Here is a 25,659-nt window from a genome sequence, read left to right on the forward strand (position 1 = left end):
CCCTGCGCGCCCGCAGCCCGCGAGCCCAGCCCGGCCCGGTAGAGCGGAGCGCCCGAGCCTCGTCCCGCGGCCGGGCCGGGACCTGGCCGGAGCGGCGGCGCCTGGATGCGGACCCGGCCGCGCGCAGACGGGCGCCCGCCCCGAAGCCGCTTCCAGTGCCCGACGCGCCCCGCTCGACCCCGAAGATGAAGAGGGCGTCCTCCGGAGGTGAGTGTCTGCGCCGCTCCAGAGCCGGGCTGCAGCGGGGCGGCGGAGCGCGAGGGCACGGCCCGCGCTGCCGTTGCCGGGGACCGGTCGCCCGGCGCTCCCGAGGGCCACCGCAGTGCCACGCCGCGCGCTGGCCGCTAGCTGCTGGGCCCCGAGAGGGCGGAGCCCGCGGCAGCCGCAAAAGTTGCGGCTTTGCGGGAAAGTTGACGGCGACGGCGGGGCCAGGGATGGCGGGTCGGAGGTTCCAGATGTTGGACCAGGGCCGGGTGGAGGCTGCGGGCTGGAAGGGCGGGGTCCCACCTGCGAGCGCACAGGCGGCGAATGGGTTAATAAGCGGGGTTTGCAGAAACGTGGACACTGGACCGAGATGGGGTATCTCGCCTGCCCGGCGGACTCAGCTCCGAAGCTGCTTCTTTGGGGTCAAACGAAATAGGGATGAATAGGGGTGTCGGCGGCGGCAGAGGGCGTGGAGGACAGGACAATCCCAGCGCTGTCCCTGGGGCAGGTAGCGAGGACACACACACACATACACAAAGCAATGCCTCCTCCTCTGAGATCGGGAGGGCTCCTGAGAGTGAGAGGCTCCATTGAGGGGCGTTGGTGCTCGAAGCACCCCCTCCCTGGCAGCCCTGTGGGATCCCTCCTCCCATCCGGGTGCGAAGTCCCCGCAGTAGGGGCAAGGGAGGATGGGCTTCGTGTAGGTTGGGCATGCCTTACCTGGAGACTCTGGAGTGAACACATTGCCTTCCCCAGGTGCCCACCCTATCTACCCTGCTGATGTCCATGGTGCCGCAGGCTGCACACACGTTTCTTTGCACGTGTCTATGTGGGCTACATATAGTCTTGCACACCTCCAGTGCACACTTACACCAAATCTGCCCTAGTGTGCACATGCGTAAACACTGTGGGTACACACACGGACTCTAAGGGTACATATCGCCGTCCTCACTCCTGCCTACATACCTATGACCACACACATGCATTTACGCAGTCTGCCTGCTGTGATCTTCATGCTTAGCTCATGCTGGGGCCCCTTAGCAGGACCCACTCACAGGTAGGTATGCTCCGGTTTTGAGTAGGGAGGCTCTGGGCAGCTGGACCCACAGACAGAGGGGCAAGACCTGGAGTCTCCTTCACAGTGCTTGGGTCTGTGTGTGCAAGTACATGTGTGTAACATGGTATGTATCTGCACATATGTGATTGTGTGCATGACCACGTGTGCCTGTAAGCACATCTTCATATTTCAGTTTGCTTCTGGGTGTGGGTGCCCCTGTGTACCTAGGAGGGCTGTGGCTCTACCCTGCTCAAATCTGGAACAAACGCAACGGGAAGGTGTTTAGGGGTTTTGTTCAGTATCCCCAGCCCAAGCTGTGAGGTTCAGAGTCTTCCAGCCGCTCTCCCACCGGCCAGGGTGGGGGCAGTGGTGGCCTGTGGTGGACTGGAATCTACCTGGCAGGGAAGATTCTTTTCCCAGCTTGAGGTCAGCACCACAGTAGAGGAGTGTGAGCCTGGGCACACTTGGCTGCCTCTGCAGCTCTGCCAACTGGGACATCTGACCCAGCATGGCCTCCGGGAGGCCCTGCCTTTAGCACATTGGCCGTTCCATCCTGGTGACCTTCTGGTGCACTGCTCTGTAGTGCCCACCTAGCTCAGGTGGGTAACAGCTGGCCACTCCCTTCGTTATGCCCAGACCTGTCTTCCCGTCTCTCTTGTCCTACGCCAGCCCAGGGGAGGAAGGCGTGCTCCCATGGTGGGACCTCAGCCAGGTGTGGTCTGCACCAGATCCCTCCTGGCAAAGGGGAGCTCACCAGGCCTGACAGTGTGTCTTCTTAAAGAGCTTTCCCCCTGTCTCAGCTGCTGTAATCTGAGGTTGTTGGGGGCATTTCCGAGCTGATGCCCAGTGGGGTCTGTCCACATTTCCCAAGGAGGTGGCTTTGTTTGCTTGTTTTAATTTTTTTTACACTACATATTTTATTATATTCTTTCCCCTTCCCTAATCCTCCCAGATCCTCCCCACCTCCCTACCAACCCAACTTCATGTTCTCTCTTTTTCAAGCAAAATAAAACAAAACCCAAGAAAAACAACAAAAACCAAAAAAAATGAAAATCAAAACAGACAAAGGAAAGAAAAAAATCAGTAAGACAAAAAATACAAAAAGAGCCGGGCGGTGGTGGCGCACGCCTTTAATCCCAGCACTCGGGAGGCAGAGCCAGGCGGATCTCTGTGAGTTCGAGGCCAGCCTGGTCTCCAAAGCGAGTTCCAGGAAAGGCGCAAAGCTACATAGAGAAACCCTGTCTTGAAAAACCAAAAAAAAAAAAAAAAAAAAAAAAAAAAAAATACAAAAAGAGCTCAAGAAAAGGTCCATTTTGTGCTGATCCGTTACTCCTGGGCATGGGGCCTGTCCTGGATTGAGACAGGGTCTCACTGTGGCCCTGGCTGGCCTGGTCTCTATGTAGAACAGGATGGCGTTGGTCTCAGAGACCCACCGAGTGCTGGGATAATGGCATGTGCCACCATGCCCTGTTCCAAGGAGTTTTTATTGTTGTTTTGCTTTGAGGCAGGTGCAACCATAGGACCTAGGCTGGCCTTAAACTTGGAGTCACCTCAGCTTCCCAAGTACTGGAAATGCTGGCCTCAGCCACCAAACCTTGCTTTCCTAGGAGTTTGGGCCCCCAGCATTTCTGCTTTAAAATTCCCCAAATACGATTTTTCAACTCCTAGTCAACAGGGGTTTTCCTGGGACTGCTGCCAATTTAAGCCCCTCCCTCCTTCTGGAAGATATGTTGGGATATTGAAGGAGGTTGTGAGCAGGGAGCGTGATGATGGTGAGCCTGTGGCTCTGCCCTGTTTCCTTCAGGCAGGCCTGACCTGTGGTGACAGAGTAAGAGCCATGCTGGGGGTGGGTCATCTAACAGGAAGTGGAGAACCCCGAGGCTGCCCAGGGCCCTGGAAGGCGGTCTTAGCCTGCAGTCTTGGAGGGCTCAGGCTGGCTCGTTGGCTGTGAAGAAGCACAGGCTTGCTGCTGTTTGTTCCAAGTGGTAAGTTGTCTGGGAGGGGTCGGGTTTGTGGGATCATGCCATCCAGGCCTGGCTTCTAGCACCTTTTTTTTTTTTTTTTTTTTTTTTTTTTGCCAGCCTCCTGGTACCATGCCCTCCTTGGGAGGGGAGGGGTCCAGCTGGCAAAGGAGGCAGAGGGAGCCCTTCTGGGGGCTGTGGCCTAGAAAGTCTCCCAGGAGCCTCAGGCCGTGCATCCGTGAAAGGGGTCAGGAGAAGGAAGACTGGGGTGTGTGTGTACTGTGGGAGAAGTACATGAGAGGGTCTGACCCTGTCAGAGTTACCAAGGCTCCTGGCATTGCACTGTACCTGGTCATGAAGCTTATGCTGCTCCCCCCATTCTGTGAGCCCTGACTTTCAACCCCGGGCAGGGCTGCCTGGCTCTCAGCAGCCAGCCAGGGCCTCGACCCTCAGACCCCTAAGAGCCCAGCGTGGCTGCTCTGCCTGTCTCTTCAGGGCCTGGCACGCTTTGCACCCTTCAGTATACCTGCCCTGTGGCCTGGCTACACGCAGCCAAGGTCACCTGTGCCGTCCACGTGGCCAAACCCCAGATGCTGCATTTGCTCACCACCCTCCATCACCCACTTGCTCATTTGTGGCCTGCAGATCCTGCTCTGATCAGACAGTGAAGGGGCTGAATCCTCATGGATTCCAGGGTTAAGTGTGGGAAGGGACAGGTGACCACACAGCCATCAGTGGGAGCCCAGCAGTGAGTGTGGGGGACATGCCCCCATCTCCCTGCCTGTCCCCAGAGTGCGTGGGCCTGGCTGGGTCCCATCACACCCGGTGTTTGGTACTGCAGAGTCTTCTTTTGTCACTGTATTTTAAACACTTTGCACATCGGGAACTATTCTTGTGAATCATGCTTAAATGGTGAGTGTGGAATCCCTTCCTGAGAATGCACCAAAATGTACTCATTTAAACATGTCTTGGCCCTTTGCATTGCCTTCAGCCATTCAACTTGCCATATACATCCTGACAAGTCCTCATCAGGGCCAGGACGTGTGCCCCTTCCTACACACTTGGGCCAACTTCCAGCCAGGGCCTAATCTGCCCCGCCCCACCCCCAACCATCTAAGTCTTTTTACACATGTCAAGTGGATGACATGGTAAGTATACCAGGATTCTGGCTGTAAGGGTGGCCATGTCTTCAGCGGACTCTTTGGGGGCCACCTCTCTCCAGCCCTGTTCACATAGCTCCTAGTACTTTGTGTGCTGTGGAAGGTTGGAGGCTGAGGTGGTTGGGGTGTTCCCATGCACCCCCATAATCTTCCCCCAGGGCTGCTAGACCCAGCAAATGGAGTCAAGAAGCAGGGGCTGTTGGCACACCTTCCCAGGTGTCTTTAGGGAGGTGCTGAGCAGGCAGGAGTCAGCCTCCCTAAGTTGATCCAGGTGGGCTTGGCAGGCAGTAAGCCCCATTCAGCACACTGGCACGTGGAGGTTGGCAGAGGTGGGATGTAGAGGTGTCCGGGAGCAGCTTGCCCAAGAGTGCTCTTCGGCCCTCCTGGGAATTGGAGTTCCGTGGGATGTGATTGGATTTCACACAAAGGTTTGATGGTTGAATCTGGGGTAGGCTGGGTTAAGCGCTCGGGCAGCGCCTTTCCCACAGGACATCTCAGGGCCTTGGTTTCAGATGGGGCAGGCATCTCCAACAGGCAAACTATGCAACGAACTTCATGGTCTGGCGTATTCAAGAAGCCATTTTGGGAAATGCTGTTGGGTGATGCTTGCGTGGGTGGAGGGACCAGGGGGTGGGTAGGACGTCCCACACCCCAAGCTACACCCCTGGGGCACCTGGTGGATGGAAGGACAGGTTTCTCCTGGCATTGTAAGGCAATGTGCAAATTTAACCTTTGAATTTATGACTCTATTTCTTTGCAGCAAATGTCACGGGAAATGTCAGGCAAAAGCTGGAGCTGGGTGAGGGGCCCACTGAGGTAGGGGGTGGGGCTGAACATGTTAGAGTGCCCAGGGTCTCAGACCAGAGTGAGGCTCTAGGCTCACTGCCTCCTGGGAGCCCTCTCAGATTGTCCCTGACCTGCCTGCAATCCCCTACACTGTGTCCTCGATTTGTCCCAACGGTTGTGACCTTGTTAGGACGCTGGCTTTATTCACCCTCCTGCCAGGGCCCAGATGGGGCCAGCTTGGGAACCTGCCAGGAGTTCCCCTTCCTCCGAGTCCGGCAGCCTTAGGATCAGCTCCTGCGGTGCTGCCTTGCTGTGTCACCTTGGGCCTCACCACTCTGCTGGTCACTTAGGTGTCATCTGTAGTCTGTGGCTGTTTACCAGAGTGGTCCTTCCAGCTTGGTGCCCCGAGGACCAGGAAAACACAGAGTCCTCCTCAATACTAGGAGTGCTGTTCTCTGGGGGAGATGGCGGTGGCATCACTCAGCAGCTGGGCCAGGAGCAGGCCCTGCACACTAGCTACACAAGAAAGACTGAAACATGGATGGAAAGCAGAAAAGAGGTGACGGCGTCTGGGAATCACAGCCCCTACCCTTATGTGCCCCGTCCCCACCCCGTGTCCAGCTCAACCTGGCCTGGCAGTAGTTAGTGCACAAAACCTGCCTCCATGCCAAGTACCAGGCTAGTGCGGCCAATTAGAGGTCTGTAGTGCCCAAGACCACTCAGCCCGCACCCATCTTAGCCAGATAGGCTACCCCTTAGGGTCACCGGCTTGAGCATCTCCTAGGGGGTGCAGGGGTGAACAGGCACCCAGGCACTTACTCACACCAGTGAGGCCACTCATCTTTGCTGATACCCAGATGCCCCCCAACTGATACCACAGTTGCCCAGACTCAGCCAGATGGTGTCACATCCTCTGCACCCAACATCCGAGCCCAGAGTCTGTGCCTCCTCCTCCTCCTCCTCCTCCTCCTCCTCCTCCTCCTCCTCCCCAAAGACAAGGCCAGTGTCCAGTCTGACCTCTTGCCTTATTTCCCTTCTAGCCCTCACTGCAAGTCCATCTCAGAGCCCCCCCCCCCCCCCCCCCCGGCCTGTAGGCACAGATGCTCTCCATTCCACCCCGGGCTCTCTGCTTGCCGTGTGCCCTCTGAGCCTACCTAAAGTCTCTGCTAGCTGCCCCTAAAACTCATTTGCTCTCAGGGTGGGCCAGAAGATCTTGTGTGGGAACTGTCTCTTCCGCCCTTTGATGGGGACCTTCTTGTCACCGGGGTTCCAGGTGCCTGCCTCCCCACCTCCACATCCTCCAAGCAGCCCACCCTGGCATGAGGGTTTGGGGGGCATGAGCAGTGGGCAGTCACCCCAGCAAAGAGCTGCAGAGGGAGGTCCAGTAGGCTGCTGGGTGTCAGCAAAGAGGAACATTCCTCCCAGCCACCTGCTTGCCCCTATGTCTGCTGGGAAATACCCAAGCTGGTGGCTCTCAGGACTGGCAGTCAAGGGCAGCCTGGTTGGCCAAGATGGCTGCAGGTGAAGGCTCCAGAACCCAAAGGCGGATGCTGGCTCCTGAGCCTCCCTGTTGGCATGCGGATAGTGTGAAGGTGGACATGCTGATGAAAGCCAGCTGGCTACAGGGAGTTTGATTTGGCCATGCTGGCCAGTTCCTGGTCATCCGGGTGATGGGACTCCTCCCAGCAGGCTGCCACACTCCTGTACCTCCCGCATAGACTGAGGTACTGGCTGTGGAAACAGGTTGGTGATAGCTTTGGAGCCCTTGGTGGGAGACAGAGCCCCCAATTCCTGTACTTCCTCCGACTCTTGGTCAGTCCCACCTACCCTTGCCCCACCCCTAAACAGAAAGTGGGAATAGGTGTGTGCGCCCTGTGAGCTCCTGATCACAAGCCTGTGCATAGCACTGAGGGTGCAGGAAGAGCCCATGTCTGGAGCAACCCCCCACAACCCTCCCCCCTTGTCTGCCAAGAGTGTCCTCACCAGTTGTCTTGGGGGAGTGATGCTCTAGTTCATGGTCACTGGGAAGAGAGGGCATGGTGGGGTGAGGGTGGGGTACACACACGCCCCAGGCAGGCCCAGCAGCAGCTGGGGAATGCAGAGAGAAGCTAGGATCTCTGTCAGGGATCGGGGTGGGGGGTGTCTTCATACCTTTGAGAAACGTGAGGCACAGCTCTGCCGCTGGGCAGGAGCCTGGCCACAAGAGCCTGGCTGACCCAGGAGTAGCATCTCCTTTATCTGGAGACTTTCCTATCTCCACTCAGCTGGCAGCCCGTGAGAGGGGCTGCTTGTGTGCCTACTCGGTCCTTGGAAGAAGTCCTGGCAGTGGACCCCAAAACTGTGGCTGGAAACAGAATTCCACCGAAAGACAGGGTAGCTGCTGTCTGAGACTGGCCAGCCTCCAGAAGAGCGGTCCAGAGAGGGTTACAGGCCAACCCAAGGTCACCCAGAACCTCCACTTGCAGTGCTGGTGACCGCTTCTGCCTCCACACTGCCCTGCCCAGTGGCTCCCTTTCACGGGGCTCTGCGTGCCCCCCGATAGCCTCTCACTCTTCACCTGCCCTAGCCGAGATGTGCCCCATCCTCAGACAGTACAGAGTGGCTGGTGCCCACCCCGCACCCATGATGGTGGCTTGGGAGCCTGGCAGAGCTGATCTCTCAGGTCTCCTTGAGGGCTGTAGACACAGACTTTCACCACTGTCTGAGGAAGTAGCAGGACTGTTGGTGTTCCCCGCTGGGACTGCCCCTTGCCTACCTGCATGTCCGTGACAGCTGTGGTCCTGGGTGTGCCTCTGGGAGGGCCCTGCCCTTGGTAAAGCTGATGGGCCGTGGGCTGCCCACATGGAGGCGGGGCTCTGGGTGGCTCCCGTTGCAGGAAGGCCTCCGGTGGCATTGGCCTTTCCCTCCTTTCTCTCACCGAAGTCTTCTGGCGTCACCAGTTACAGGCCAGCCCTGTGCTGGGCCATGGAGACCTGGAGATCTTTGTAACATCTTTTCTCCCCAAGCCGTCCCAGGTTCCAAAGAGATGTCCTCAAATCTCAAAGAGAGAAAGGTGTAGTGTGGGTGCCAACAGAGCGGACGGGGGCCCTGAGGCCTGCCCTCTGTGTGGGGTCCTCCCCTCCAGTGGAACTGGAGCCTGGGCCGGGGAGGGGGGCTGGCTGTGTCAGAGCATCTCCCTGCTCTGTGGGAGGCAGGGGTGCCAGAGCAGGCTGGCCTTTGGGCAGGGGAAGGGAGGAGGCAGGAGGAACTCACTGCACCGAGCCCCAGCAGGACACCCTCGTGGCTGTGTGTTCTGTGGCCTGACACGTGGTCTCTGCACACTGGGCCGTGTCCAGGCTGTCTTTCATCTCCCTGCCTCGGCCCCAATTTATGTCAGGCAGAGGCTGACACGAGGACAGGTGTGACAAGTGTCTGGCTTCCTGTTCGAAAATTGGCAAAAGAAAAACTCTTCCCATAAAGATATTCCATCTACATAGCTCCTGGATGTCAGTAGAGAGAGCCCATCACAGCCGAGACAGATGGTGGCCCTAATACGCTCCATTCTTCACCTGCTGCCAGAGCCACGGCCTGGCTACGAGGTGGCTGGGTGGGTGGCTGGGTGGGTGGGTGGGGGGCATCAGACCTCTTCCGAGCCCTTCCTAACACTGAAGACTACTCCGTTCCCACTCATCCCATAGGGCCTCAGTCACAGCCAGCAACTCCAGGGGCAGTCCCCGGTCCCAGCATCTCCACAACCAGCCTGGTCCCCCTCTGGCTAAACACTCCCCACCCCAAGACAGCTACCAAGACCCAAAGCCTCAGGAGATGAATTCCCAGGGATCTCCAGACCCTTAGGTCATAGGACCATCTTTATCAGCTGTGACAGCAGCCCTTGGGAGGGCAGGATTTGCTACCTGTGGTTCTGAGGTGGCAGATAGAGAGGGAGAGGCTCTCAGCCCAGGGCCTCAGTTCTGGCCGGGTTGTGGATGTTCACTGTCCTTGCCTTGCCTGGGAACATCTGACGTGGAGACCTGCTGTGGTCAGGATGTCCAGGACCCTAGTGCCCCATGGATAGAGCTTGTGGGCACTGACTCCAGAGGGCTCCACAGAAGCCTTGTAGGTCTGAAGGTGGGCGGGAACAAGGCCAGGAGTGTCCGGAGGGCGGATCGGATCCAGCCTCCTTAAAGAGGTGGGTGGAGTTCAGGCGAGAAGAGCCTCCTTGAGGCCATGGGCCTGGGGACAAGGTAGGCTTGCCCAAGGAGGAGTTGCTTGAACAAAGGCCTGCAGGAGGTGAGGAAAGGGCAGGACTGGGCTTTGCCTCCAAAGGGTGAGGACAGTTCCTCAGAGAGAGGCCAAGTGCCTCTGGCAGTTCTGAGCTTGTGAGCTGGGCATCTCTTATGCAGTCACAGTGCACCTGCCCTGCCTGTATGAACCAGGTAGGTTTCCTGACCTCTATTTCCAGATGAAAGAATAAACTTAGAGGTTGGGGACCCCACCTCAGCCTGCCCCTTCCCCCACACACATACACAAGTGGACCCAGGACTCCCAAACCCTGATAAACGCAGGGCTGCCCTACAAGATTGACTGTGGTGTGCAGGGACCTCAGGACAGCCCAAACAGAAACACGCCAGATTTTGGATTTTACCAGATTATACTCATGGCTGAAAACCTGAAAAGAAACTCCAAAGTTTTGAGAAGGAGGTTGTATTATCTCATACTGCCGTAGCAAAATACCGTGAACTGGGCATCACAAATGGGAGAAATTAATTTTCTCAGTTCTAGAGGCTAGGACTCCAAGATCAGTGTCAACGCAGTCAGATTCCAGTGAGCTACTTGTTTCTGGCGGGCAGATGGTTTTCTTGCTGTAGGAAATGGCCTCTCTGGAGTCTCTGCTAGGCCACTGATCCATCTCAATGCCTCACCCTTCAGACCTTATCTTGAGGTGTCAATCCTAGCCACCTCCCCACTAACCCCTTCAAATACCATCATATCGGGTAGGTTACACTGGTTACACTCCTAAAGCATCAGCATTTGACCAAGGCAGAAGGAGTTCCAGGCTGGGGCTGGAAAGATGCTCACGGGCTGCCCTTCCAGAGGACCCACATTTGGGTTCCCACCCGCATGGCATCTTATAACCATTTGTAACTCTGGTCCCAGGAGATCTGACGCCCTCTTCCAGCCTCTAGGGGCACTACATCCACGTGGTACACAGACATACATGTAGGTAAAATACCCATAAACATAAACATTTCAAAAAGGAAAATAAAATAAAGGGACCCAGACTATTCTAGGATGTCACCTCATACAGGTCACACCCAGTGCCCAGCTCAGGCCTCTCATAGCTCTCACTACCAAATCTCAAAAACCACTTACTTTTTTCCTGATCATGGTCCTAATGATTCCACAAAACATGGCTCCATTCTGTTCCCTCCCCGAAGCCCAACACAAAACGTCCGAGATCCTAGGCCTCTGGTGCTCTCAAAATAAATAGAGAAACAAACAAATAATAAGTCACATTGGGGGTTGGGACTTCAGCATATGTTTTTGGGGGAAGCTGAGCACTGTAGCTCATATTGTAATCCTACTACTTGGAAGGCTGAGGCAGGGACTCTCCATGAGTTTGAGGCCAGCCTGGGGTACACAGTAAATTCTAGACTAACTTGTCCAGCAGTGCAAGACAATATCTCCAAAAAAAAGCAGTGGTGGGAGGGACAATACAAACATCTGTCCATCACATAAGGGAAGCCACTTGTGAGGGCCACTCAGAACCTCAGCACTTGGGTGCACAAGCCTCCCCCAGTCAGGAGATGATCAGTACCCCTCCAGCCCTGGCCATCCTTGGGGGATGCCATCTCTACAGCTACCCAAAGTCTGCCACTTGCTAGAGTGAGCATGTGGTCGCATGTGCCAAACATATATAGCGTTCCTGCCGTTCGCCTGTCACAGCCATGGTTCTACCTCCGTGGTGCCCCCAGGGCCCAGGGACAGAAACAAGGTGCACAGAGGCTAGCTAGGTCTCTGTCCAGTCTCTGTGCCAGCCTGTGCGGCCAAGTGGGAACCTTGGCATTGGATGGAAGGTTGGGACCAGCTCTCCTGCCTCGCAGATAAGAAACCCAGGCTCAGGAGGCATCAGTGATGACTGAGCTGGCCCGTGTAGCTGTACTTAAGGGTGACCGAGTCTCACCGCTGCCTTCCAAATCCTCAACAGTCACATGGGAAAGATGAGTGCAGCCAGAACTGGGACTAACCCCCTGACACCTACTGGCCAAGTCATGATCACTTGGTGCCTGCTGCAGCCACCCCCAAAACAGCTAAGGAGTGGGTGGGGCCCGGGTGGAGGGAAGATGTGGTTGGCTTGTTGGATGCTGAGTTGTAAATATGCATCCCCAAGAAGAGGTGCTAAAGTAGGAGATGTTTCGGGGCCTCCCTGTGTTGGAAGAGGAGCGTCAGAGGCTGAGCCCTCCGACCCTCTAGCATCGTGCTCCTGGGAGGGAACAGAATGGAGCCGTGTTTTGTGGAATCATTAGGACTATGACCAGGAAAAAGGTAAGTGGTTTTTGAGGCTTAATAATGAGAGCTGTAAGTGGCCCAGGCAGTGCCGGAGCTGGACAGTGGGCACTGGGTGTGACCTGTGTGAGGCGGCAGTTAGGGCTCCCAGATCCCCAAGGATTATATGGGAGAGATGTATACAGCTAGATCTGGGAATGGCCCCTGGCACTGCTGGCCATGGTCACTGGAGTGGTCCCCAGTAGGGCTTAGGGCCAGTTGGGGAGGGGACTCTCCCAACCTGGTCCTTCCTCAGCCCAAAGGGAGTCTGGGTCCTGGACTAGTTATGGGGATCTTTTCACCTTACTTTTTAGACAGGGTCTCAACAAACCTAGAACGTGCTAATTTGTCTAGACTTGCTGGCCAGTGAGCTCCAGGGGCCCTCCAGTCCCTGTCTTCCCAGTACTGGAATTGCAGGTTCACACTACCATGTCTGGCTATTCTGTGGGTGCTGGGGGTCCTACCTCGGGTCCTCACATTTGCACTTCACCAGCAGAGCTTTGCACTTTTTAGAGCTGCAGATGTGGGCCTCAGGAAAGCCACCCTGCGAGTCTGAGCTGACCTATGTAGCACCCTGGAGAGAGGTGCTGCCCAGAAGTGAGGTTAGAGGTACCCGGTCTCCCTGGCTTCACAGCCCCAGGGCCACTACCCTTCCGCCTGATGCCTGACACAGCACCCTAAATGCAGCAGCATCAGGATGTAGCCAAAATACAGTGACCTCCTTTTCTGTAGGAGGCAAGAGTGCCTGGCTTCCACCCGCGCAGGTGAGAAGCCGCCAACAATTTCCATTCCAAATTGATTTCAAATAAGCAAGCGTTATCACACACAATCATATAGGAATAATTTATCACTCGTTAATAAAAGAGCAATTACTTATTCACATTGCCCCTGTCTGTGTGCTGTGGGCTTTGTTGCAGGTTTAGGATTGGGAAAATAGAGAAGCTGAGGCTCGGGCTGAGGCCTAGTGGCTGTAGTCCTACTTCCAATACAAGATGGCCCTTGCTGACTTTCAACTACCTCCCCACTCCCCACAACAGCCTGAGATGGAGACCAAAGCCCGAACAGGGAGGTAGCACTGTGACAGCAAGAAGTGTCTGTGTGGGGGTTGGTCACGGTGATAGAACCAGAGCACAGTGGATGTGGAGGGACCTCTGGGTTGGCTGAAGGAGAGGCTGCAGAGGTGAACTTGTGAGCATCCCTGCAAGCGTCTGAATTAACAGAGAATGTAGAGTGGATCAGAGACCCAGGTACATTCTCGGCCACCCTTGGCCTGCACCAGTGAATGGCACGCCCTGTGCTCTATGCCCCTCCAGCTCTTCTTCCTAACCCATGTTTGACTCTGATCAGGAAGATGCACTTCCTCTTCTCTTTGGCGTGTACTTCTTTGTTCCTCAGGTGCAGTTGACTTGGTTTTTGTTTCTCCTCTTGCCCCATCTAAGAGAGCGAGCTCTTCATTGGGTCTTTCATCCCCCCCCCCCCCCCCGCGTCCCCTGGGGTCCCATCCTAGGCCCTTGCCCTGCGGCTCCATGACTTTCTTCTTTCATGGGAAGCATGTTCGCAAATGTGTCCAATTCTGGCTGGGGCCAGAGTTCCGTGTTTGAAAAGCGTTGCTTCGGACTCTTGCAGCATTGCAGTTGCCTGGCACCAGGGTGCTCTGGGGAGCTCTGGGGCCACCTTGCATTACTTGTGACCGGCTTTTCCTCCTGGACTCAAGCTTCCCTGAGTCCCCAGGAGCCTGAAGTTTGCTGTAAATGCCCGGTGAAAGTCCAGGTCCTTGGCTCTAGGAAATTTTCTGGTATTATTTCTTGGGTAACTTTTTTCTCCTCCATTTGCTGGTTTCCCTTCCTAGAATTGCCCTAAAACACATTCGACCTATATTTTCCCACTGAATCTCATTCAGTTTTTCTTTTTGTTTTTCTTTCTGGAAGATTTTCTTGACCTTGTTTTCCAACCCTTCTATTGATTCTTTTAATTTTAGCAATTCTATTTTTAATTTCTAGACACTCTTTCTTGTTCTCTGGTGACTCCTTGGTCACAGCACCCTGCTCTTGTTTGAAATCCACTTCTATCCCTGGGTGCACTGATTAGAATTTCCCCCTAATTTCTGGCTGTTCGTGACCCTCCATCTGCCGCTTCTTGAATGACTTCCTTTGGTGTCTGCACTGGTGCCTTTTCCACATGTGTGATGGCTGCTGGTCACCTTTTCGGGGGCAGCGGGTTCAGGGTTCTGCTGAGATGGCGCATGTCAGCTGGCGGGTCCCGAACCATCAAGCAGGAGCTGCCCTGGGCTTCCCATGTACTAAGAGTAGAGTCCCTCTCTCTGGATGTTTCTCTCCTCCCTACTCTCCATGGGGCATGCTCCTCAGTCACTGTCATTCTGGAGGGGAGTGGACAGTGTCTGTATCTGGCTCACTGAGTCTCCTATGTGGTGATGGTTGGGCAGAGCAGAGAGAACAGTGGTCCCTGGTGATGAAGGAGCAGCAGCTGATGCTGCCTGAGTTCCGGTCTCCTGGAAAGTGTGGCAGGCTGTGCAGGACACAAACCTGCTGAGATGACTGTAGAGAGGGCAGGACACACAGCTCCAGGTGTGTGTCAGGCACAGCCTAGCTACCGGACTATCCTTCGCTACAGACACAGCATTCTCTGCGCAGAGCAGGGACGAAACAGTCAGGCCAAGCCAGGGAGGTTCTGTGGCTCCAGGACGCACCTGTGTTGAACTGTGACTCACCTTTTCCAGCTCCTCACCTGAATCACAGTGACCCAGGCCAGACATACAGGCTGGCTGCACCCATCTTGGGTGTCAGACCCTAGGCTAACTTCTGGGGAGACAGGACACTAGCGCCAGCCCAGACCTCGCTAGGGACACCCCAGTGGGGATTCCAGGCTAGAGGCAGTGCTGGGTCCTGGAGAGGTGGTGCTGGCCCAGCATGATTCTCACATTGCTGGTGTGGTGACAGACTTAGGGGCCTGGCCTCTTCCCCAGCTATTCAGCTACTCCCGTGGGTGGAGCCTACATCTGAGCCTCAACCCTCAGCCAGCCCAAGGAACAAGGCTTGGCCTAAGAGGGGCCTGCTGCAGGGGATCAAGAAGGCCAGAGTAGCTATCCGTTCCTGCCCTGTGATCCCTGGGGCTTGGGTAAGGCTGCAGGGATCCTGGGGCACAAATTATGTGCCTAGTCCCCTGGCCTCACTGGTACCCTATTGGGTTTTGCCGTGCCTCAGGGCCTTTATGTATGGAGTAGAAGCAATGATCACCTGCTCACTGTGCAATGTCTTGGTCACTGTTCTAGTCCTGTGAAAAGACACCATGACCAAGGCAACTTGTATTTTTTTTTTTTTTTAAAAAAAAGCATTTAATTGGGGACTTGCTAACAGTTTCAGAGGCTTAGTCCATTGTCATCACGGCAGGGAGCATGGCAGCATGCAGGCCTGGTGCTGGAGAAGTATCTGAGAGCTGCATCCTGATTCCCAGAGAGAGAGAGACTGGGCCTGGGTTGGGCTTTTGAAACCCCAAAGTCCACCCCCAGTGCCACACTTCCTCCGACAAGGCCACACCTCCTAGTCCTTCTAATAATATAGTGCCACTCTCTGGTGACCAACATTCAAATATATGAGCCTATGTGGGCCATTCTCGTTCAAACCACCACATGGGAGTTATACCGTAGGGAGGCCACAAAACCCTCAGCAGGGAGCTGTCCAGGAATGTTCCCTTCTTCCCTTCATCTGTCCTCTGTTCTGCCTTGCTACTGAGTCTCCAGTGAGGCTGAAGTTATGGTGGCCGTGACAGTGCCTCCCTAGCAAACAGCTGCTCACCCAAGACACTCCTGAATGGCTTCAGACCTCTGGTGCTGGAATGGAACCTCCTTGGGACAAGGCCATTGCTCACTGACCTGTGATTCCCTGCCTTTGTGTGAAGCTGGCTGCTCTCCACGTGTGCTCCAAGCTTATCTCTGTGTTTTCCATCCAAAATCTTTGCTTGAAGCTGGTATAGAGCTTATAGTGCTGATGGTGATGGTGATGGTGGTGGTGGTGCTGATGGTGGTGATAGTGATGATGATGATGGTGATAGTGGTGCTGATGGTGGTGATGGTGGTGCTGATGGTGATGATGATGATGATAATGATGGTAGTGGTGGTGATGGTGGTGCTGATGGTGATGATGATGGTAGTGATGGTAATAGTAGTGCTGATGGTGGTGATGGTGGTGCTGATTGATGATGATGATGGTGGTAGTGGTGCTGATGGTGGTGATGGTGGTGCTGATGGTGGTGATGGTGGTGCTGACTGATGATGGTGATGGTGATGGTGATGGTGATGGTGGTGATGGTGGTGCTGATTGATGATGATGATGATGATGATGGTGATAGTGGTGCTGATGGTGATGATGGTGGTGATGATGGTGCTGATTTCTACCTTCTGGATCCTGAATGTCCTCCAGAGGTTCTTGTACTGAACGCCTGGCCCCAGTCCATGGTGGGAAGTGGTAAACTCTTTAGAAGATTGGCTCTAGGGGAAGAAGTTAAGTTCCTGAGTGTGTGCCCTTGAAAGCATGTAAGGCCCCATCCCCTTCTCGTTCTTTCTCTTTTTGTTTCCTGGATTCCATGAAATGAGCAACTCCCCTGCTGTGCACATCTGCCATGCTCTGCCTTGCCATGGGCCCAAACCTCCAAAACCGTGAACCAAAATAAACCTGACCTCCCTAAAAAGTGGACTCAGATTTTGTGACAGTGACAGAAAGCTGACTCACACCATGATGATGATGATGATGGTGGTGTGGTAATGACAGCGATGACTGGGCACAGTGATGATGGTGATTACGACGTTAATGACGGCTGATGGTGATGGTGACAGTCCTAGTGATGATGGTGGTGATGTGACAATAGTGTTAGTGATGATGACGGAGATGCCCACTTTCAGTTTGTGACCCTGGCCATGGGTCTGCATAAGTAGCTGGTTCTGAGGTCATCAGAAGTGGTCCAGACCTTCCTGTTTATCAAAAAGTACTGCGTTCACCTTTTCTGAGCTAAGTATTCTCACCCATAACAAGTCCTTTGTTCTTAACTGTGAATGTCTGTTAGCCAAGGCTAGACTCTGACATCCTGCTTCAGCTTCCCTGTTTGATTTCCAAGTTGTGTTCTGTTATGCATGCTCAATTTCTTGCCTCCTGACAGTGTCTTCAGCAAGATTTTTGATTTTCCATGACCCAAACAGAATTTCGGTATTCACTACTTCCCTTTCACACTCGACCTCCAATCCTTCCAGTGTTCCTCTGAGCTAACCCTACACTAAGGTGAGAGACCACTGGGCTTGGCCTGCCCAGCCACGTGTGTTTGGCGGGAACAGTAAATGGTCTTCTTTGACCCTCGGGTTCCTTTTCCTTAGTCAGGAGGTTGCGTAGCCTTGGCTGCACACAGTAGATGTTCAGCCACAAAGCAGATTAGCAAACTTCCTGTAGGAGGGCCCAGCATTGTGGGCCACACCATGCATTGTGCCAGCATTAGTGGACCGAAAGCAGCCATGGATCGTGGGTGAACACATAAATGTGGCTGCTTGCCAAAAATCACCCTATTCCTAATGTAACAGCCAGCTCTTGGGCCAGGTTGTCCGGGGCCCCTCAGCCTTTCTTCTAGCTCCATGGACTCAGTGCTCTGGCCTTGGAGGGTAATTCCAATGGGAGCATCTAGCTGAAGGGGTTGTATGCCCCTTCTTGGCATACTTGTTCCCACTGGCCCTGCCTGCCTGCCCTGCTGCGGCCACTGCCTCTGTGACAGGGCTCTCTGGAGGCTCGGGCAGCCCAGCTTAGCAGGTGTGTGCAGAGGCTCTATTAACTGACCTTCTCCAGTGGGTCCTGTCTGCCTGCTTCCCTCCTGATGAGTGGCCAAGAGGCACAGTAGGTGGGTCCCAGAGGCTGCAAGCTGACCATGGCCTCAAGACCCGCACATACTATTTTTTTTTTTATGGCAAAGTAAGTTTGGCCTGGGCAGAGGCCACCTCCGTGCTTGGTGGATCATGTTTTACAAATGCAAGAACATGTGGGGAGGTGTCGTCTACTTCCTCTCGCTGCGGGCAGCAGACCCTCCTCTAGGTCCCAAGGTCTGCACAGCCCCCTTGTACCAACTCACGTTTGCCCCGTGCCCAAAGGATACTGACTTCTGTAATACATTCATCCTGTTTTGCATACCACGTGTACTAACAACACATTTCTGTGTCTGCCCTCCCCACCCTTACTGGGTGTCCTCTAGCATATGTTCTTATCTTCCAGTTGAGGCCAAGTATATATAACTACCACGTGCACCCCAAGTCTCGTGTTTACCCCACATGCTGACACTCCAGGCCTCACAGGTCAACAGCGGATTTGGGGATAGGGTGGGAGACCCAGGGCTCAGTCTGGGATGCTTGTCCTGGAAGTAGATATGAGGCACAGAAGGCAGAACTATAGACCTGCCAGGCTAAGCACTCCATCCAGGGCAGCATCAGACGGGCAGGAGGGGGTAGGGGCATTTATGTGGCAGTCCTGGGGCTTAGACTATGGCCTAAGGAGGTCTCCTTCATAGGATACCTATGGTAGGGATATGCCAGTCATTGGTTGGTTGCTCATTAGTGTCCTGGGGACTGAAGTCTGGACTGGAAGATGGATTGAATTAGCAGCAGGACCACAACGGCCTGGGGTGGGAAGCAGGTAATTAGGCAGCAGGTATTTGCTGGCCACCTGATGGGGGCCACTAGCCTCTCGTTGGGGAGGGGACACTGAAGTCTCCAGGTTCGGTGGGCTTCAGCCAGGCAGAACCTCCAGATGCTTGGCACCATCGGCCCGCAGAGCAGAGTTCACAGGGCGGGGTCTGGGAGGAGAGAATCAGGGTAGAATATATTGCTGAACCTGGTAAGGCTCTGGAGCCCTTTAGGTAATGGAAGTGGGACCAAAAATGAATTCCTAGAAGAGATGGGCAGCACACACCTGTAATCCCAGCTACTTGGGAGGCTGAAATAAGAGTATCACAAGTTAAAAGACAGCTTGGGCAGCTTCATGTCCCTGTGTCTCAACAATAAAACGGAAAGGGCCGGGCATGGTGGTGCATGCCCTTAACTGCAGCACTCAGGAGGCAGAGGCAGGTGAATTTCTCTGAGTTCTCTGGTGACAAGAGGATAACCTGACGCAGTCAAAGACCATTTCCAACAGCTCTGCTCCAGTTGCAACATGGCGTCCAGCAGCCAGAACACATGCCAGGCCTCAGTTTCCCCAATGGGGCACGTCAACTTGAGTCTTGTATCTGCCGGCCGTAGTAAGTGACCTTACCAATATCGACCTGGCCTGCCTGTTTTGCTCTATAGTCAAGATCAATAAGAAACAAGGCCTCAAGGGACCAGGACAGGGCAGCAGATGCTGGTGACCACACCCCCAGAGACACAGGGTGGCCTTCCTCTGTGGAAGCTGCTGCCATCTTCTTGCCCCAGAAAGCACAGTGTGAATGCAAGCTGTCACTGCACGTGTCTGTGGGCCCAAGGGTGGGTGGAAGGTGGGCAGTGTGTGTGTGTGTGAGAAATGAGTGAAGACAGGGTACGGATGGGTCAGGAGGGATGGGCTGTGGGGAGTGGGCCCAGAGAAGGTGTCTTGATTCTCTGCAGTGTGGGGATGACATCGGTCCCTCCACCCCCTCCCAGAGCTATTTCTGGTCTTGTATGCGGAGCTGTTCTGCCTTGTAACTGTGGTCTCTTCTGCACTGCCTCAGCAGGCAGCCCCTTCTACAGCCTCCTGACTCCGGTTCAGTCTATCGGAGGAGATACCCTCCCAGCCGTAGGTAGCACGGGAGATCCCTGTGCCGCCGGGCCTATCCAGCAGGCCAGAAGTCCAGCACCCGCTGGCTGCCCTGGCCACATAGCAGTTGTCCTTCATGAGCTGGCCGGGCTCTCCTTGACAGCCCTCCAGGTGCACATGCCTCACCCTCACCTCCTCTTCCTTTTGAACTGCCTCCGTGTAGGAGCAGGGCTCCGCTACTCACTGCCTCGGTTTCCTGATCTGTAAATAGATGATGGTGATGGAAAGAGAATGAGATTCTCTGTGGCACTGACTTGAGGCTTTCGGACCAGCGGGTCGGCTCCCTCCAAAGTCTGTGGGGGTAGTCATTGAGAGAGACACCAGGACCCAAGGACACAAGTCAGTGCCCTGAGTCTGTGAGGCTGTCAGCCTACACTCTCGTTCGCCTCATCAGGTGAGGACAAGAGGACATCCCCACGGGATGTCAGGCTAGGCTAGGGTGGCGGTGGAGAGAATGCAGGGACGCAGCGGGCTGGGTAGGTGCTAAAGCAGGCACTCTCAGCCCAGCAGCTCACCAGGCTGCTGAGGTGAGCTGCTGACCTCAGCAGGCCTGCCTGCTGGCTCAAGTGGCTGCTGGGCAGGGCCCCAGAAGCCTCCACCCCACCTGGCCCCTCCCGTTCCCATTCTCCCTCTTCATATCCTCCGGTGCCCTGGCTTCTTTCCCTCTGCCCCTGCCCTCTTTCTGCTTCCTATTTCCTCCCTGGTTCTCTTTCCTCTCCTTCCATCTCTCCCATCCCCCTCCTTCCTCTTCAATGGGTGTGATTCTGGGCTCTTGACTCCAAAGAGCTGTTAGTGCGGATGCCGAGTGCCCGGTGTAGCCCAGTGGCTGTATCCTGCCTGATCAGGCTGCCCCAGGTGGAGGAGGACCCCAGGGTCTGTATCTAGTTATTGCCCTCCCTGGGAAATTTCCAAGCCATGTGCACTAGAATGTCAGCTCTTTCCCACGATCACCTCATGTCCCTGTGGCTCCCTAGATGACCTGAGCTAAGCCACTGGCCATGACCCAGTTCCAACAGCCAGTGAGTTCCCCATGGAAAAGCCCTGGAGGAGACCCACTCACAAGCCTGATGAAAATTGACTTGGGTATAGCTGGAGAAATCCCACTTTGTGCATAGCTTGGAAGACTTGCTGAAGTGACTGCAGGGTCCTCGGGGTCTCTGCATGGATTCCATGTGAGAGGGATGGACCCCCAGGACCACTTTCTGCCCGTGGGAACATGAAAGAGACCGGTTGAGAGTGGCAGGTGGAGGCCTCAGGGGAGCAAGAGGTCCAGGCTGCTCCCCAGAAGGAAGGCCGTCTCCAGTGAGAATCTGTGGGCAGGTTTTGGAGTGAAAACAGAGTATGGAGGGGTCCAGACCTGAAGTTCAGAGGCCTGTGGCTCAAAGCACTGCAGAAGCCACAAGGATGAGCCAAAGCAGGCCATGCAAAGCGGCAGACAGAGACTGAATATGGCAGCCCTGGGGTGGGGTCAGGGAACATCCTTACCGCCTGGTCAGGTGTCCGGTGTTTCCCCAAAACCCTGCTGTGAACACAAGCTATGCTGCAAAGTTGGGTTTGATTATCTCATAAAAAGATGCCCCCTCATGCTTGCTCAGCGCAGGGGTTGCCATGGAGACCAGCGGGCAGGCCCCAAGGGGGGCCGGCCTGGAGCCAATTACTGTGGCTACAGCAGAAGAGCCTACCCCAGCCCCTGTGCTGACAGGGTGAGTGAGAAGGGCCGCCTCTTAGAAGTTGATTTCCAACAGGAACACAGCTGTGTCTTCCCGTCTGCCTGTTAAGGCTGAGCACCACATAGCGGCTCCTCCGATTGTCCACCTCCCTACTGTGGCTCAGCCCTGGACCCCCACTGACCCTAGCTGAGCTATCAGTGGGCAACCTCAGGACTGGGAGCTACAGTCTACCACTCACTGGTGTGGTGGATGGCACAGAGATTGGTGTGTATGTGAGGTCCAGTTGGCAGCATGGTGTTCTGCATAATAGGCAGTCTGTGGCATGGCAGGGCTGATAATGTGCCCCCTCCCCAGGCACCCATGCTAGTAAAATCTCCAGCCTGGCCCTGGGTGCATGAAAGCCCCCAACTTATCCAGCCTTGGGTTCTGAGGTCAGAACCAGGAAGTGCTATGCACATGGTATGGTGTCCTGTTGTGACAGCAGTTAAGGCATCAAGGGGTGTCCCAGGGAGGGCATGTAAGAAGAGAATGTGAGAGCCTCCTTAGACAGAGCCTCAGGCCCAAGTGCAACCCACACATGGCCAGCCCTGGGCGGGGCAGGGGGCAGGCATCCATGGGTTGGGGGCTCCTGGGCCTGACTTGCCACCGTAACTGCCAACAAATGACCCCAGGCCCAGCAAACCCAGGCTCCTTGAACGAAGTCACTGAGTGTGAGAAGAGGGCTCCCAGAGCCTGAAAGCTTGCTGGGCTGTTAGGCTTGCCTGGCCTGTGGGGCTCCGGAGTTGAGCACCAAAATGAACCACATACAGGGACCCTTTGTGGTAAGGGGCCCAGTGTGGAGGAGTAGCAGTCCCCAGAGGTCAAGGCTGGGTAGGGAAGGCTGGCTCCTGGTCTTTTCCCACCTCCAAGCAGTTAGCCAGCCTCGGCCTCCTGTCTGCAGAATCCTGCTCTTAGCTAGCTGCCAAGAAAGGTGTTAGCTGTCAACACAGGTGTTAGCTGTCAATGACGGTGTTAGCTGATAAGCCATAACCCTCCCAGGGGGATTCACATTTTAATAGACTCACTCCTGAAAGAGCCTTCGGCAGGCATTCGGAAGGAATGGGGCTCTAGTGACAGGCCAAGGAGCTTTTTCCTAGGAATGTGGCACCCCAGCCCTCGTCCTTGGCCACACCTAGGTATATCTGGCCCAGGGACCAGGATGGGGCCTGATGCCTTGGGGCCTGCCAGGGAAGTAGGATGGTAGGGATGGGCAGGAAGGCTGGGAAGGGATGGAGCAGAGAATGAGGCCGGGGGAGGAGGCTGCAGAAGGTGTTCAGAGCCAAGTCAGGAAGTGCTTAAAAGGGAGGCTGTGTGGAGGAGGGAGCAGCCTGCCCTGGGGGCCTGGGAGAGGCCCTCCCTCCCCACCTTCCCCACTCCCCGCTCCTCCTCCTCAGATAGCTAGTAAGGAGACCTACCCCAGGCCTCAGGAGACCCTACAGACAAAGCCCTTCAGGGGCTCAAGCATAGCTCCCATTTTGGCATGAGGGGGTTCTGTATAATTCCAGGGGTTATCAAGAGCTGTAGGGGCCTGGACAGGGCATGGATTGTGAGCCTCAGCCCTCCTCCACAGCCTGGGCCAAGGGACCCGGTAGGCCTAGGGATGAGTCTCGGGCTGTTCCTATGGTGTTTTTCAGACTCCCCTTTTCCATCTTAACCTATAGCCTGGTGGGGCTGAGTTGGCCAGACCAAGGATCAGGCTAAGACCAATGGAGACAAACAGCAGCCAGGTCCCGGGGCTGTGTGCCCTGGAGTCCTGAGATGGTGTGTGCAGCTACCCTAGAAGGCCTTCACAAACGTGTTTAGGTGACTGACTAGAGTGACCCTGTGGGGGTGACAACAGTGCCACAGTCATGACAGCAGGTGTATGAGGAAGGGTGGCATGAGGGTTTGGGGTGCAGGCATGATTGATCACCAGTGTGGCATATGTGCCTCCAAGGACAGCTTTCAGCCCAGTATTGTCTATATGTCATGGAAGGCAGAGGTCCTACAGCCCCACTCCAACCCAGGAGAACTGTTTCCAGCATCAGCTCCCACCTCTTAGGGCCCTGGTTTGATCACCTTTTCCTCTGCCTACAGGAAGCCGGCTGCTGGCATGGGTGTTATGGCTACAGGCCTGGCGGGTAGCAGCACCATGTCCTGGTGCTTGTGTGTGCTACAGTGAGCCCAAGGTGACAACAAGCTGCCCCCAACAAGGCCTTCAGGCTGTGCCCACTGGCATCCCAGCCTCCAGCCAGCGAATCTTCCTGCATGGCAACCGCATCTCTCATGTGCCAGCTGCCAGCTTCCACTCATGCCGAAATCTTACTATCCTGTGGCTGCACTCTAATGCACTGGCCCGGATTGATGCCACTGCGTTCACTGGCCTGACCCTCCTGGAGCAACTAGACCTCAGTGACAATGCACAGCTTCGCGTCGTGGACCCCACCACCTTCCGTGGCCTGGGCCACCTGCACACGCTGCACCTAGATCGATGCGGCCTGCAGGAGCTGGGTCCCGGCCTGTTCCGTGGACTGGTGGCTCTGCAGTACCTCTACCTACAAGATAACAATCTGCAGGCGCTGCCCGACAATGCCTTTCGTGACCTGGGCAACCTCACACACCTCTTTCTGCATGGCAACCGTATCCCCAGCGTGCCTGAGCACGCTTTCCGTGGCCTGCACAGTCTTGACCGCCTCCTCTTACACCAGAACCACGTGACTCGTGTGCATCCACATGCCTTCCAGGACCTTGGCCGGCTCATGACCCTCTACCTGTTTGCCAACAACCTCTCCATGCTACCCGCAGAGGTCCTAGCACCCCTGAGGTCTCTGCAGTACCTGCGACTCAATGACAACCCCTGGGTGTGTGACTGCCGGGCACGTCCACTCTGGGCCTGGCTGCAGAAGTTCCGAGGTTCCTCGTCAGAGGTGCCCTGCAGCCTGCCCCCACGCCTGGCTGGCCGTGATCTTAAGCGCCTGGCTGCCAGTGACCTAGAGGGCTGTGTCGTGGCTCCAGGGCCCTTCCACCCCATCCAGACGACTCAGCTCACTGACGAGGAGCTACTGAGTCTCCCCAAATGCTGCCAGCCGGACGCTGTAGACAAAGCCTCAGTGCTGGAACCCGGACGGCCAGCTTCTGCTGGTAATGCACTCAAGGGACGCGTGCCCCCTGGTGACACCCCGCCAGGCAATGGCTCAGGCCCGCGGCACATCAATGACTCTCCGTTTGGGACTTTGCCCAGCTCCGCAGAGCCTCCACTGACTGCTCTGCGGCCTGGGGGTTCCGAGCCACCAGGACTGCCCACCACCGGTCCCCGCAGGAGGCCAGGTTGTTCCCGGAAGAATCGCACCCGCAGCCACTGCCGTCTGGGCCAGGCGGGAAGTGGAGGCAGCGGGCCCGGGGAGGCAGAGGGTTCAGGTGCCCTGCCTGCTCTGGCCTGCAGCCTTGCTCCTCTGGGCCTTGCTCTGGTACTTTGGACAGTGCTCGGGCCCTGCTGACCAGCCACCAGCCACCAGGTGTGTGTACATATGGGGTCTCCCTCCATGCCGCCAGCCAGAGCCAGGGACAGGTTCCGTGGGGCAGGCCAGGCCCTCCCTGACAGATGCCTCCCCACCAACCCACCCCCATCTCCACCCCATCATGTTTACAGGGTTCCGGGGGTGGCGTTTGTTCCAGAACGCCGCCTCCCACCCGGATTGCGGTATATAGAGATATGAATTTTATTTTACTTGTGTAAAATATCGGATGACGCGGAATAAAGAGCTTTTTTCTTATGCTGTGGCCTCTTGGGCTGCGGTACTGTGGGTGGTGAGAAACGAGGGTGGGTCCCAGCATAGCATCTCCTTCAGACACTGGCACAGAAGGCCTGAGAGGAGATAGAACTGCCCACCCTCACTGGTGGGGCAGTTTGGGCTGCGGTGGGGGTGGGGGCCCGCGTACAGGAGTGAAGTGACATTCTCGCCATCCTCCAGCTGCACGGGTGCGTTTGTCCCGTAGCTGACATCCTTGAGCTCAGCCAACTTCTCTGGAAGCTGGGCTGACTACTGCCCAGCCCTGCATAGCTCTGAACAATCTGACTTTGTGGGCACATCTACTCTGGGATTGTCCAGCCCAGGAGGAGGCTGCGAGTGAGATGTAAAGCCCTTGCTCCCATTGCTGGAGAATGACCAGGAATGGGGTGGCTGCAAAGGAGATCTCAAGACCATGCAAGGACTGTGGGCACCTTCGTATCGCTGCCCCAGGCCACAGCCCGCATGCCCGGGTGCCTCACACCACCCCACAGCCCTTGAGAATCCACGCACCCATGAACACACGTGAGCACATAACAGACACACATGGCAGAGCAGAGCCTCACAGACACGTGTGTGTGCATGTGCTTAAAAATGGCACAGACAAGAAGATGCATGTGTGAGTCCCTGAGGCCTGAGCTGGAAAAGCCTCAGACAAAGGGGAGAGAGCCACTTGGCC

The 25,659-nt window shown here is 55.7% G+C and overlaps 1 protein-coding gene and 1 long non-coding RNA gene across 3 annotated transcripts; one reads left to right on the plus strand and one right to left on the minus strand.

Moving 5' to 3' along the window:
- The first annotated feature begins 73 nt into the window (after positions 1–73).
- Rtn4r (reticulon 4 receptor) lies at positions 74–24,965 on the plus strand. The gene is made up of 2 exons (XM_052740230.1): positions 74–207; positions 23,290–24,965. Exons 1-2 carry the CDS (start codon positions 186–188, stop codon positions 24,687–24,689), a joined length of 1,422 nt encoding a protein of 473 aa, XP_052596190.1. The 5' UTR covers positions 74–185; the 3' UTR covers positions 24,690–24,965.
- LOC128111820 (uncharacterized) lies at positions 5,101–23,283 on the minus strand. 2 transcript variants are annotated; one of them, XR_008218761.1, is made up of 2 exons: positions 7,924–23,283; positions 5,101–5,698 (listed from the first exon to the last, which is right to left on the minus strand). It is a non-coding gene; the product is annotated as an uncharacterized LOC128111820 (long non-coding RNA). The 2 variants fall into 2 exon arrangements; XR_008218762.1 differs by having other exon boundaries at positions 5,101–7,512.
- Positions 24,966–25,659: the final 694 nt, after the last annotated feature.

The sequence above is a fragment of the Peromyscus californicus genome, unplaced genomic scaffold, assembly GCF_007827085.1.
Source record: "Peromyscus californicus insignis strain IS unplaced genomic scaffold, ASM782708v3 Scaffold_16__1_contigs__length_79575227, whole genome shotgun sequence".
In the NCBI taxonomy this organism is placed as follows: domain Eukaryota; kingdom Metazoa; phylum Chordata; class Mammalia; order Rodentia; family Cricetidae; genus Peromyscus; species Peromyscus californicus.

Coding starts and splice junctions, on each gene's coding strand:
- Rtn4r (XM_052740230.1), top strand. CDS start 186: ATGAAGAGGGCGTCCTCCGGAG. Junction 208..23,289: donor GAAGAGGGCGTCCTCCGGAG/GTGAGTGTCTGC, acceptor CTCTGCCTACAG/GAAGCCGGCTGCTGGCATGG.